At 46.0% G+C, this 14064-nt stretch overlaps 1 protein-coding gene across 1 annotated transcript in view; it reads left to right on the top strand.

The window, feature by feature from the left end:
* Positions 1–14064, top strand: part of LOC119436839 (neurotrophin 1) — a 111809-nt gene that overhangs the window by 84504 nt on the left and 13241 nt on the right. Inside the window, exons 5-7 of the mRNA XM_037703831.2 lie at positions 6722–7030; positions 10483–10571; positions 13550–13902. Coding sequence (XP_037559759.1) covers positions 6722–7030; positions 10483–10571; positions 13550–13902 — 751 coding nt within the window. The remainder of the gene's footprint in view (positions 1–6721; positions 7031–10482; positions 10572–13549; positions 13903–14064) is intronic.

Raw genomic sequence — 14064 nt, 5'->3', positions numbered from 1 at the left:
CAGGTGGGTTTGTGCCTGCGAGGTTGTACGTATAGTGAAGTAGGGAACCATGTTGTCCACACGACAACCCGCTCTCATCTTTCAGTGGTGGCACTCAAGTCATTGAGATATCACCGGCGACAATTTCTCAGAGGGATCTCCAACCGCCCACTCATCGAGAGGCTAGACTGGTCTGATACCGCTATCGATGAAAGCTGCGAGGAAACTTCAATTTGTTGGCATGCTAACTTGGAAAAATTCGCGAAACTCTTGTCGCCCCCATCTTCCAAACTCTTCTTTGCCCCTGACCTTTTTGAAGCTTGACTACAACTAGGCGACAACCCCGCTCCAATCGAAGTGCTATATGCTGTGTCTCTCGTTGCTGGTAGCAGCTTTTTGAAATTCTTGTTCATTTCTTACTCGAATGCCTGGTGCTGCCGTCATTGCGGATGTGAGGAGGCGATCGACCGCCCCATTGTCCTCGCCACGAGGTTCAGCGCCTTTATTTCCAAACCACGTTAACCCGATTACGTGCCAGTCCGTTTTCGGAGGCGAAATATATTGGGGATCCAGCCTCGAACTGTGCTGAAGCAGAAAGGAATTCGAGCGGTGCTGAGCAGCTTTCAGTTGACAGGCCTCAGTGACCGGTTGTATAGTGCCTTGAGGCGTTCTCGTGTGTGTGCTGCTGACGCTTTCCTCCTCGTCTTCATATCGACTTTGTGCTATGTAGCGTTTCCCAGTTGTGCGTGCTCGTACCTACAGTTAACCTAATTTATTCGTTTTATCGGTCATGTGTGACGATATCAACCGAATCTGGACATTTATGTTGTTCTATTTTCCAGTTCTAGTCAAAGAAGTTTACTGACGACCTTTTCCAGCTTGTGGGCCAAATAAAGTGCGACCTCAGTTATTATAGCCTTAATTGATCGCCTGGAGTTTTCTTCGAGACATGTACGGTGACACATTTAATTAAGCTCTGCCAAATTAGAATCTGCGAGCGCCAGCAACAGCTTACCGGGAGGCAGGGCGACACAATTCATTCGCATTTTCATCATATAGGCAACTCGAACTCAGAATTTCTATCCGTTCTCTCAGGCATGCCGTAGGCATCAGTGCTTGGGCCGCTACCTTTTTTAATTTATTAATAAATATTTACAAATTAACTCTCGAGTGTGTTTTCGTTTATCTGCCGACGATTTTGTTGCACACATGCACATTGAGTCAGATGAAGAACAACAAATACTAAACAACTTCTTGCCAGCAATTAACAGCTGGTGCTTATTATGTCAAATGTGACTAAACGTTTCCAAGTGTCTTCAGATGAGAGTTGCACGCAAAAAGATGCCGCTCATCCGCACCTATAGCATCAACAATGTTTCATTAGTTGATGTAGACCAATTTAAATACTTGGGATTATATCTAAACTCTATGCTAACCTGGAGCAGTCATGTGAAATGCATAGTTCCTTTGGCTTTGAAGAAATTTTACATGCTAAGAAATCGGCTAACACATTGCACTTCTAAAACTGAGCTTGTGGCCTACACGACGTAAGTTATACCGTTATTGGAATATGCAGACGTCGTCTGGGATCCGCACACCAAAGCTGATACAAACTGCATTGAACGTGTTCAGAAAAAAGCGCTAAGGTTCATCTTCAACGCCTATGGCAGGCATGTGTCGGCTACTAACCTTAGGCAACTAAGCGGTCTTCCTACTATAGAATCTCGCTAGAAACTACACCGACTGCAAATGCTCTTTAATATCGCAAACAGTAGGATAAATATGTAATTCACAGGTTACATGCAGTATAACAGCGCATAGGCCAACGAGATGGAAACAGCAAGACGATTCTTATGCCACGAGTGAAAACAAACGCATACCGTTTTTCCTTTTTTTCCTCGAACCATAGCGAAATGGAACAAGCTTACATGTGAGATAGTCGGGTCATCATCAGCCGATGCCTTCACGTCTGCCGTGCAACCTTACCTGTGATATTTATCGGCAGTGGTTTCTTTTTTTTTCTTCTTTTTTTCATTCTGCATAAAGCTTGCATCGTATACGTGTCACTATTGTCTAAACCTTAAGCACTTCTCCCTTACTTTTGCAGTTTGCTTGTGTTAGCGGAAAGGTTCCGGGATTCAGACCCTGTACTCATGTATCAGTTTCTGGATAGCAACTGTTTGTTTACCTTTTCCTTTGTTACGATTTCTATTAACTTCGGGAGTCTTGTTTATTATCTTCATGTTGAATAGCTCTTTCGCGTCTTGGCTTATGGCTACAAACAGATAAATGTTTTCACACTTTCTTATTCGGTGCTCTTGTGCCTGCGGTATTGTCTCAGAAAAAATACCATTCCGTGAAAGTGCGCGCTTTCTGCAGTACTGATGATTGCGTACTTTTTCTTGTTCTCGCTTCCAGTTGCCATTCAATCACATCTGCTTTCTCTGTATTTTTATGCAATACTGTTATTGTTATCAGTTTTTTAGACTTGGATGGTTGCAATGCGTAATTTATTCTTCTTTACAAAACCGATGTGCCCACTACTGCCATGACTTCCAAAAAGGCAGCCGGAAGTACCTGACAAATAATAATAAAAAAGATCAAAAGAAAAGTAAAATACCCCAAGGTTTAAGAATTTAGCAAGGAAATTGTCCTGATTCATCTACTTCCTCTTCTTTCTCTTCTTCTCTCCCGCACTGTGGGTTTCTGCGAGAGACGAACTTTGAGTCATCCATCGCATTAAACTCCTCATTAGAGGCGAGCTAAAATGTTTCAAGTGTTCACAACCGACCCTTCGCAGAATTCCCGTGAACGTTTACTTTTCTATAAAACATCCGTTAGGGTCCCATATAATCCCTCTTCCACGCTCCTACCCTCCCCTTCTTCCCATTCTACGCGTACACAGGCACGCACGGAGACACGCACAAGAAACACAGAAACGCGGGCACGACAAATACACGCATGCACACAAAATACACTAACACGCGAACTTTATGCTATTCATTTTGTTTTTTGTTTCCAACAAAGTGGCTGGGGCCTGTGTATCGCAAAAACTTCAGGAGCGCCATTTTAGCGCGTTTCGCAAAGGCTAGGACAGTCCGACCCAAACTAGCGTAACGTAGTTTTTCTTTGTGTACATGGCTCCGATAATGTGGCCTCGAATTCGTTCGCGCTTGTTGTTGTCCTTAAAAACCAGTAGGCAGTCTTTGGTTCTTGATCCATGTGAGTTTTGTATATATCCGCCTTCCATCCTCGACAATTTCGGCAACAACGCCATCTGAGCGTCTCTTGACAAGACAAAAATTTGGCCCAGACAAAGCTCCATTATTCTAGAGCTCAGAGTCGAGCGGCACCCGCGACAATTGCTTGAAAAACAGCGCATGGCAGAAAGTCATCCAACTTTGGCTACAACGTCTCTTTCGCAGCGCAAAGTATTGCGACCGAGAAGGCCACCACTACAAAATATTATTCTCGCATATATTACAATAATTAAAGCACCATTTACAGCTTTCAGCGCAATGTGGCTCGGAAAGACTTCGCCAACGTTCTGTGTAATTCACAGCAAAGGGTTCGACGCGGCGACTAATCTTAAATGTTCTGTCTGCGACGCATCGTCCGCCATGACTTCCACGCCAACCAGCGCCAATAATGAGAATCGTGGGACTCGGGATATCAGAAAGGGAAGACAAGCCTTCTGGTGCGATTCAATCGTCTGCCGTCTGGCGCCCCGCTCCTTCCCTCGGGCTTTCCATGAAGAACATAAATAACCCCGAACAGTGAGCGTGCTGTTCGTTTTGACAGGAACCTTGATAACACCAGAATTGACAGCCCTCGGTTGGAACCATTTCTCCACGAGGAAAAGACAGACGTACAAATGGAATCGACCGCAAATTTCAGCAACTTGGCGATAAATGAACGACAAGCAGCTCGGCTGAGACTCCAAGGCAACGGAGAAAGGTCAACTCAGAAAACTGATATCGCAAAAAAAAAAAAAAAAAAAATCTGCCTGAAGAAATTGTTGGTGGGCTTCGCCGCCAAATCGACGATTGATCGGATCCGGTAGGAACTAACGCAAACGCATGCGTGTGACAGCGAAATTTGAAGGAGACATCTGAAGCAGGACTAGCGTACATTTAGGTTGCTGAGAAATAAGATTGAAACTGGCGGACACCTTGGTTAAATATATACATATATTTTTGGCGTTCGTCAAAGGCGGCATGAATGTAGCAAGATTGGCCGTTTTAACGAACTACTTCCATATAGGAACGAATTCTTTAAAATTTGGGACATGACCAAAGGATAACGAAGCGTGTTGTGCACGTACAATATTACTTCGTAATAACAGAGGGCGACTGGTTCTGTGAGCGGAGATGATACAGATAGTGCCTCGAGCTGCAAGTCGCGCCGCAATTTTGCCTGTATTCGCGAGCTTCTTTCACACTCGGAAAATACTTTTATGTAGCACGTATTGAGCAACAAAAAGCTGCATCGGGAGTTTTTCATGTTGCTCTACAATTTTCGCATTGACATTTTTCATTTATTTATAATAATTGAGAAGTTGATCAATTAATTAAGACTAATTATGTAATTAGGCGGAATGCAAAAAAAAATCTCAGTATCTCCAAGCGACGGCAAACAACGTTACGTTGGTTGTGTCCAGCTGCGTGGACATTTGCATATTTTTAATGTTTGGCCCAAGTGAGAAACACCCTGTATAACGGTGGCTCTGTGGCTATGGTTTTATGCCGCTGAATAAGAAGAGGTCGCGCGGGTTGGATTCGCCGCGGCAACGGCTGCATTCTAACGATGGCGCAATGCAAAAGCCTTTGTATAAGCTTTATATTCGTCCCTTCGGACGCATATGTAAGACATAAAGCAAAAGACGCTGATAACACATGATGAAACATCGGGGCCCGTATTCGCAAAAACGTTAAGAAAGATGTCAGCCATTCCTGATGCTGAAAATGTTAATAGTGAAGGTGGGCAGCCAGCAGCGGAGAAGCACTTAGGATCTCAGAGCTTTGCGATTTCGGTCCCAAGGCCCGTATTCACATAAACATCTTACGCTAGAATCGTTAAGAGCAAATTCCAACCAATCCCAATGCAGGACGTATTGTTAGCCGGCCAATAGCAAATAGCACTTACGAACAAAAAGCTTTGTTGATTCGGCCCCTAGTACACTGATATTTGTGCGCTGGTTTAGTTTGTATTAGCCTGAGGCGGTTTAAGGAAGAAAAGTCGACGGAATGCGTTTCTTGGGGATTCTTCATCTCTACGGTAGAATAGCATTTCTTCATCTGCACTATATAGGTTAAACAGACAAAGTGAACTATACCTATTCAACTTTTAGTGTGGGACGTTACACCGACCGTAATTATTTCATTCTACTTATAAATAAATAATAATGTCCCACTGTGAAAAGAAATATTCGCTTTTATACCCCTCTGCTCTCGATGTTGCAGAATTGGGTTGAAAATAATTTCATCAATTCTATTCCGTCAGAGGGAGAATAGAGCATCATGTATCCGCATTAACTTTAACCGCCTCATGTTTCTGTTTTTTTTTTCAAGTAGAATGCGCAGTTGTTTTGCGGTTGGCAGCTGTCGAGAAATACTCCTGTCTGTATAACGACAGGTTATTTTAAATGTAACCTTCATAATGCGAACAGTGCTCAAAAAAGCAACAGACGCGTTTTGTTAAAAAACAAAGAAACAAAAACAGTATCTGCAAGATCAGAACCACGGCCCGTTCTAACTACAATCTATTCCGCTCGAATTCTACATTCCAGCCAACGTTGATGCTAAACATATTATTAGAGAAGGCAGCCGGCCAATGTCACAGAGCACTTGCGCATGAAAAGCACTTTGAATTCGGCCAAGTCGCACTATGTGTTAACAAGTAATTATGTGATTATTGATTACATGGTAATTGACATACATGATATATGCAGCTGTCGGAAGTTTTTATTTCCATTTCCCCTTCGCTGGCCGCACCTTACACGTCTGTTATCTCACGGGTACTTTCACATCGCGTAACGTACTCTTGGAGACCTGAATGTCCATGCTCCCAAAGGTAAAGCTTAATCCTAAATTAAATATCACTTACTGATTGTTATCTGCAGTGTTTCGGTGTGACGCCGACGTTCATAACTAAGTAAGCAAGGTTTGTTCATTGCTTGCAACTCCTCTACTGCCTCTGCACGGTCTGAAATTGGACCCGCAAGAAATCTTTTTGTGACCATCACTAAAAAACGACCCTAAAACATTGAAGGACCTTCATCTACACCTCAAAAGGTAATAAATATTTGCGAATCTCACAACTTAGCACCCAGTGGACGATGTTTCATGATTTTGAAACATGACTGAGAGCTTTAAAATTTTATTTGTCCTGATTGCATACTTTTCTGCGTTTTGCACAATGTTAGAAGTGACGTAGGGTGTCATTTTACATGAACTTTAATGTGATGGCTGTGATCTAGACAGCTACGCAGTCGAAACGGTGTCGACATGTCGCGAGAGCTGATACGCGTGCGGCTGCGTACGCTCAGAAATATTAGAGGACCAGTGGCTGAGAACGACTGCTAGGATCAGTGCTATAGGATCACAACGACGGCGACTAGACTGGGTTCTGGGAACAATGCAATTTCGTATTGACAGTGCGTTAAAAACCACAGCGCCCTTCCATGTAATGCCTTCTTCCCTGTGAGATTGTGGCCTTCGTGATGAATGTACATGCCTTGCAGGGCTGCCATCCTGGACGCGATCAGCCGGCAACGAGCGCGCTTCGACACCATGTACGCAGAGGTCCGCGATCGGAGCCCCCAGGTGGACGGCGTGACGCGCAAGCAGGAAGAACGCTACACGCAGCGCCACTACTTCGGTGCCGCCGAACGCGACAACCGTCCACGGGACTATGCGCAGGACGGCGGGTTCCTCTGCCCGTCGGAGATCCTGTACGAGCGGCCGCGCCGGGCCCGCAACCATCTAGGCGTCTGGAAGGTCATCGTGAACATTGGCGAGTACCGCCAGACTATGCGCCTGGAGAAGTGCCTGTAAGAAAACCTTCACGTCTCGTTACCCCTTCATTCTTGTAAAGTGCGCACTTAAAGACGGCACGAGACGACAGACAAGGGCGAGTCTGTCGTTTCACGCGCGTCCCCCCTGTAACTGTGCAGCTTACTAGAACGCAACCGGACCAACCTGTGCGGCTGTCTATGCTTTCGTTGCCTTCGTTCTCTGCTACGATATAACAGTGCGAAAAAAAAAACGGAAAGGAAGAAATGCTGACAAGTGAAATGCTACGAAGCAACATTCAAACGTTCGCTTTCCTTTTTAATAATCTCTTACTTGCGTTTTGTGCTCTGCTTTTATGCGCTATTTAAGACATCTGCGTTCTTTTCAAGTGGCCAGCAATAAGCAACCACTAATCTACGGATTCGCTTTTCCGAGGAGTTCAGTCAATTTTCTGGCAGCAGAAATCCGGTTAAGCTGGGGTGCCATTCTGGACATTGTCGAATTCGCCATCTCGTCAGCTCTGACTGGCTCACAGCGCTGCTACAGCCTCTCCAATTGGCTCAAAACGCCAACATGGCTGAATTAGGCAATGGACTCTGTATTAACACCCCTGGATTCACACGACTGGCCGAATTCGGCGGACGAGCATGACGTTACTCCGCGCCGACGAATCGTGCAGCGTGCAAGGCTGCAGACAAGCTGCTAGCAGCGCGATTCGCTGCAGCTAAGCCACGCCACGCTCGTGTGCGGACTTTGTTTCTCAGTGATCCGTCCCATCGTGTGAATCCAGCTTCGGTGTCACAAACAAGGCACTGCTGTAGAGATGTAGCTTGGGGGTGTAGTCTTAACGTCCCGTATATCTGGTGCCCACCTTTTGGTAGCAGGCTGGAGCGATGAAGAGCACTGGGTAGGGCCTATCACGACATGAAAACGCATGTTTTAGGTGCGAAGAACTTTAGGGGCCCGGGCTGTCGGCGGCGTCCGTCGTGATCACACTCACAAACATGTGCTGAAAACAGGGTCAAAACAAGTGCACAATTGATCAAACCGGCTAAAAATAAACTAATATGATTCAGAATAATTTAAAAGACAGGAATAATCAAGCATTAAGCGCATTAATTAGCAGAAACTTGTTAAATCGACTCTGAAACGCCAGACTGGTGCCAGCAGAGCACAAGAGAGGGCGCACCCACCCCACAAGCTCTCGATTGCTCCTCCCTCCAGCGCTACACCGGCGCAACACTGATTCGCACTTCCCCAGGTTTAACATTAGTGGAGCTACATTAGCGCTGTATTTGAACTACACAAGCGCAGGATTTGAGCAGAATTGATGCTACATGAAGCGCTCGATTTGAGCAGGATTTGAGCTGGATTGGAACTGCATTTGAGCTACATTCTGCAACTGCACAGTGTTGCCAGAAATCGTCCGACCGCAGCCGAAGCCAACGGTTGCGCGCTGCAACCGTTTCGTGTGAGTTGCGCGCAACGCGCCGAATTCGAGCCTAATGTTTTTGGTCAGGTGCCTACTGTAGAGGAGACGAAAATTTTGTTTGGCTCATCCCAGGCCTTTTGCAGTAGGTAGGTTCTTGTCTGGCCGCGTTTTGGGCCGCATAAATAAAAAGAAAATTGCAGTATCTGATGGTGTGATCGAACATCTGACCTTTAGCGCAGCAGCCCGGGGCCTGTTAGGTCACGATCGCAAGCATGTTTCTCTCGCACCCGTGTCAACTAGCTCTTTCGCGACGACTGGCACGTATCACACATAAACCACCACGTGCCAGCACACGTGTGCGCGCGCCAGTTCCCATTACAAACCAAGGAGGTTTTTTAAAAAAAAATTCTGGTGTGGCAGCGCCCGCAGTTTCTTGCCAGCAGAGGTGAAGCCAGGTGAAGCCCATACTGCACCTCTGAAAGGATGATGCGACAGCTGAAATTCCGCTCAAAGCTCAATTGTTTTTAGTGACTTATTGTAAATGATATGTCTATTGGTAAAAAAAGCTCGTGGTTTATGGCTAAAATATTGCGCTTGGCTGTGTACTGATATCATGATGTGCCATAAAATTTCACAAGACATTTAGGCTTCCTTCTCAATCCAGTGACAGAGAGGAAGACGTCGAACGATGTCTGTGCGATGAAATTACCCACTTGAAATCTGCAAGGAATGGGTAGAAGATGCTTCGTATATTCTCCCCTATTCGCTAACGTTCTCTCGTGCCTATGGTAAGATGGCGGTGGTCCGGCTTCACTTTTGTGGCATTATCCCCACTCCAGCATTTGTTAAAGCCTCCACTGTTTTCCCCGTGTGTCAGGAGCGGCAACGTGCCAGTTCCTCCCATTCTTGCCTAATGGCCGCTTTTGAGGCGCTGTATTAGACTGCACCCCACCTTCGAGATCGGCCCACATTCCCTAGTCCTTTCTTCGTAGCAGATAACGCTACGAAGACGCTCCGCGACATTGTACCACCTTCGGGACCGTCCCAGGTAGTAACGTAACAGGTTGTAACTGGTTCTTCGCCGGAGTAAAAACACAACTTTCGCCATGCCGTCACCGTTACACTATCGTCATCACTGTCGTCTTGCTTCTGTCGTCACAAACACAACTGCTTGCTTGATACCTAACACCGTGGTCCATCCGGTAACTTTTCGAACTCCAAGCGACGGTGGATAGTCAGCCATATCTGCAAAATGGTTCGCATAGCATCGATTCCCTCAGTGCGTGGGATCTGCATAATGTTTTTGTTTTTTGTTTTTTTTTTGGGGGGGGGGGGGGGCGGCTGCAGTAATGCATGTTTTTGAGGACAAACAAGCTAGACAGTTGAGAAGGTTTATTTATAGAGATGCGGGAGGGCAGGTGCAAAAAGAGATCGAAAACACCAAACGCAAGTGTGGTACTAATAAGCTATATTCACCTATGTCTTGCGTATATTCAAAACTATACATGTTGGCGCTTACCGCATGAATTATAATAGGCAACTATCTTGACTATTCATATCTAATGAAAAAAAAGCACGAGAATTTTGAAATTCATACCTAATGTTTGTCAATTAGTTCATAGCCTACTGCGTGATCACTCTGCATGTGAAGACAGCACATTCCATTCATTATTTATAATTATTACCGCGAAAGTGAAAGCAAGAGGACCACATCGTGAGTGTGGAATTCTCCAGTTCCGGAGTTGGTTATCAAAGGTCATCTACCATGATTTCCTGCCAAAGGTGACGGTTATCGGTTTTCTCTTCTGAGAGAGAGAGAGAGAGAGAGGCACTTTAATGGTAACTGGAAAGCTTTGCCTTGCTGTACGCCTATACTACCAGCTCCAGGTGATAATGTGATCAAAAGATAAATGGAACGCTACACCAAAAACATGCAGCACACAAATGACACACAGAGAACACACAAAAAACAACGTACAGAATGAAAGTATCTCATAAAGACCAATGTCTCTTCGGACGCTGCACAGGTGATTTCGTGTGCTTGCCCTGTGACTGTAGTATGCTGTTTTATAAACAGCTCAACGCTTCTTTTGCAATATCTGGTCCCGAACAACCAAAAGTGGGCTGTGCGGCTCTTATGTCGCCAAGTATTGCACAAAGTTATTCCACCAAGGAGACATTTGTGTAATTACATTTTAAAGCACATTCTTTCGCAGTCTTAAGAAGTACATATTTCCTTCTGGGGTTTCTAATGACTACTTAGTTTTACAATGGCAGCATGTTAGGGGCTCTTTCCCTACTGAAAGCGGTTTTGCGTACATTGCCAATATCGCCGAAAAAATACTGTCAAAAGGAACGCCTTGGCACTCGAGTCTCGATAAATTGATGAAGGGCCCTTTCACGGAACAGCTGAATGCGCTTCCACAACAATAAATGTAACAAATGCGCAGTTAGTCGTGATTAATAGGGAAATCCAATGCCCATCTTTGCTGTTAAACTACTACGCCACCAGCCATGACAAATTAAAAAAAAACATTATGCGGATCCAACGCAATGTGTGAATCGATGTACACGAGGCTTTCTGCGCCATTTGCGTTAATTTACGATCATTGGCGGCGTTGTTTTCGGTGAATGGTCAAGCTCATCAGCGTTTAGTGCAATACGAGAGGCGTGAGTTGATGTTAAAGGTTGTGTTTGTCACCACTTGTGTTTGTCTGCGTAGTACACAGAACACGCAGCGAAATGTGTGAGCTTGAGGCGTTGTTGTGCGCCATTATTCATAACCTCCGAGAAGGTTAGCAGTGTCATTAACTCACATGGCACATCGCATCGTCGCAGCAGTGTTGCACTTTAAATAAATTATGGGGCTTTACGTGCCAAACCCACAATCTGATTATGGGGCAAGTGGAATGTGGGGACTCGGCTTTGATTTTCACCACCTGGGATTCCTTAACGTGAACCTAAATCTGAGTACACGAGCGTTTATTTCATTTCGCCCCAGTCGACTGCGGCGGTCGGGATTGAACCCGCGACCCATAGTTACAAAGCTACCCCGACGGGTACAGACGTGTTGATTTGATGGACGGCCGGTTCCGTAGTGTCATCTATATGCGGCGGTGCCTTAATTCGGCTTTGTGTCCGCAAGCCATATACGTCAGTTGTCCGCTTGACAAATTTGCAGGGTTTTTATTTTTCAAAAATAGTAGGAACGTAGTGTAGCGTACGTTGAATTAAAATTTATCCAGTTTGTACGCAACTGCTGGCGTGTCTAGTAGTACCGTTCCCTTGCCTTCTTACGTCGCTTTTTCCCTCTCCCACCCTCCCCCCGTGTGTGTGAGATGCTAGCGAAGAGTGACAAGTTATTCACTGGTTTCGTGACTGCGTCGGTTCTGCCCAATCTCTGCCTCCTCTCGCTACCTTCTCTCTACCATTCTATCTACCTACCTTCTGGACTGTTAGTACGTTAGTAAAAAAGTAAGCGCTGCAGTTTCTGCAATCCTTTCGCTGGGGGTACCGGATAATTACAGCAGTCGAGAGGCCACTGTGGCGACACCCAGGGAGCTCCAGAAGACATTGTAGCGACGCGATGAAAGGCCTAAACGAATTTCTCGCATCGCCTTTCCTCTCTGCCGTGCTCTTGCCATGTATATACACGCTCTGAACCACCTCCCGACACGGCGTGCAAGACAGCGACAGTGACAACAGCAGCAGAAGCAGCAGCAGCAGTGGAAAAGTCGAAGGAAGAGACTGTGCAGAAACCTTCGCTTTAAAAAACACTAATTAATGCCGCTAGAGGATTCGCAGGCAAAGGCTGCCTGAACATTCATTAGCATGATCGTGTACTCGTGGCGACAAGTGGTGAAAGTGGGGTAAACTCCACAGTTATCAACACAGCAGCGCTACATGTAGGTGACACCGCCAACACAACACTACCAAGCAATTAGGTACCCATGCCCCCTTCCGTTTGAAGGGCTCAGCCACAAATCAGTGGAAATGCGGGTTCTGCATTTTGAGAGAACTTGACCGACTAGAGCGTGTCCGCCAAGATATAAGTCTCAATTGGCGCTTTTTCAGCCGCGGCCGCGGAGAAGCGTGACGCAAACTAACCATCATGAAAACAAAAGAAGCCTATCCGCGTCGGAAACACATCTGAAGGTGTTACGATACATCGTAATAAAAACATTTATATCCGGATTTTTACGTGCCAAAACCACAATATGATTGTGAGACACGCCGTAGTGGGGGACGCCGGGTTAATTTTGACTACCTGGGGTTCTTTAATGTACATATAATGCACGGTACACGAGGTGTTTTTGCATTTCGCCGACATCGAAATGCGGCCGCCGCGGCCGGGATTTGATCCCGGAACCTCGGGCTTAGCAGTGCAAAACTAAAGCCACTACGCCGCAACGGCGGGTCTCATCATAATACAGCGCTTTCGGTATTACAGGGATAGTTTTCTGTGCTCTCACTTCAGAGTTCAACTGAGTGCTTTGCCATTTCGAGCATTTTCACAACCAGTTATTCATTTATGTAAACTTGGGAGCTACATCTTTTTCTACCCAAATAGTTGTGTCAATTTTATTGCTTTATGTTGTTTTTTATCATTATGAGCTTTGTCATCATTTCCACGGGAGTGTTTGCGCTCCTTGCATATACTAATACGGATGGTGTAAACGTAGAAATATTTGGGGAAAATGTCTGTAGCTACTCCACTTAACTTGTAGCGCAGTCGGTACAGGCGAAAGTGGTGAAGCTCCTCTCCTCGCAGTAGTTCTGACTACGGTGTAGCCGGCCCTCGTTCTCATGATCCCGCACGTCACTGATGTCCCGGTTACAACGGCTACCTGCTCTGCTGGATGCGTTGTTTTGTGCTTTTTGGTCTGGCAAGCCCAACGTTCTCTCTATGCAGCGGCACATTTAATAACCTGCAAATTGTCTCTCTCTTTCTCGCTGGGTATTGAAGTTGTGAACTTTTTATCTTGCAATTATGCAGATGTCAAAGAGAAGTGTGCTGTCATTAATTTGTTTGTAGACTTCGATAGCATAAGTTTCTGTGCTCTCCGGCCATCCATGTCATGCCTCGTGTTTAAACCCTGTTTCATGCGGGTGTTTTGCGTCACAGGAGACCGAATCGGCCAGTGCTCGTACGTCCTCGAGAAATACCAGAGCTCGTGCAGCCAAGTGTACAGCTACCAGCGGTTGCTCACCTTCGAGAAAGGCAAAGGGCTGCACATCGACATCTTCCGCGTCCCGTCAGGCTGCTCCTGCCACGTGAAAGGCTTCAGCCCGTACCAACGCCATGATGAGCCGGTCACTCCGATACGCCAACAGCCGCCGTTCGAGTACGACCGCACCACGTACACCAGTGCGACTAGCCTGGCAGCTGCCAAGGAGCCCAGCAACGGTGACGGGAAAGGGAACAACACACTCTGGATAATCTTGGGCAATGGGAAAGACCTCGATCCGGAAACCAAGGTGATGGTCACAAAATATATGATCGTAGACGGAGTTCTCATATTGCAACCTGTCGGGAGCCGCTATAGTTGTCGTGATGGCTCAGTTGTCTTTAGTCTTCTGCTGCTGAGTGCGAGGACGTGGGTTAAACTCGCAGTCAAGGCAGCCGTATTCTAATGTGAG

The sequence above is a fragment of the Dermacentor silvarum genome, chromosome 1, assembly GCF_013339745.2.
Source record: "Dermacentor silvarum isolate Dsil-2018 chromosome 1, BIME_Dsil_1.4, whole genome shotgun sequence".
Lineage (NCBI taxonomy): Eukaryota > Metazoa > Arthropoda > Arachnida > Ixodida > Ixodidae > Dermacentor > Dermacentor silvarum.
The sequence above is the reverse complement of the archived record's forward strand: the minus strand, read 5'-3'. Positions and strand labels throughout refer to the sequence as shown.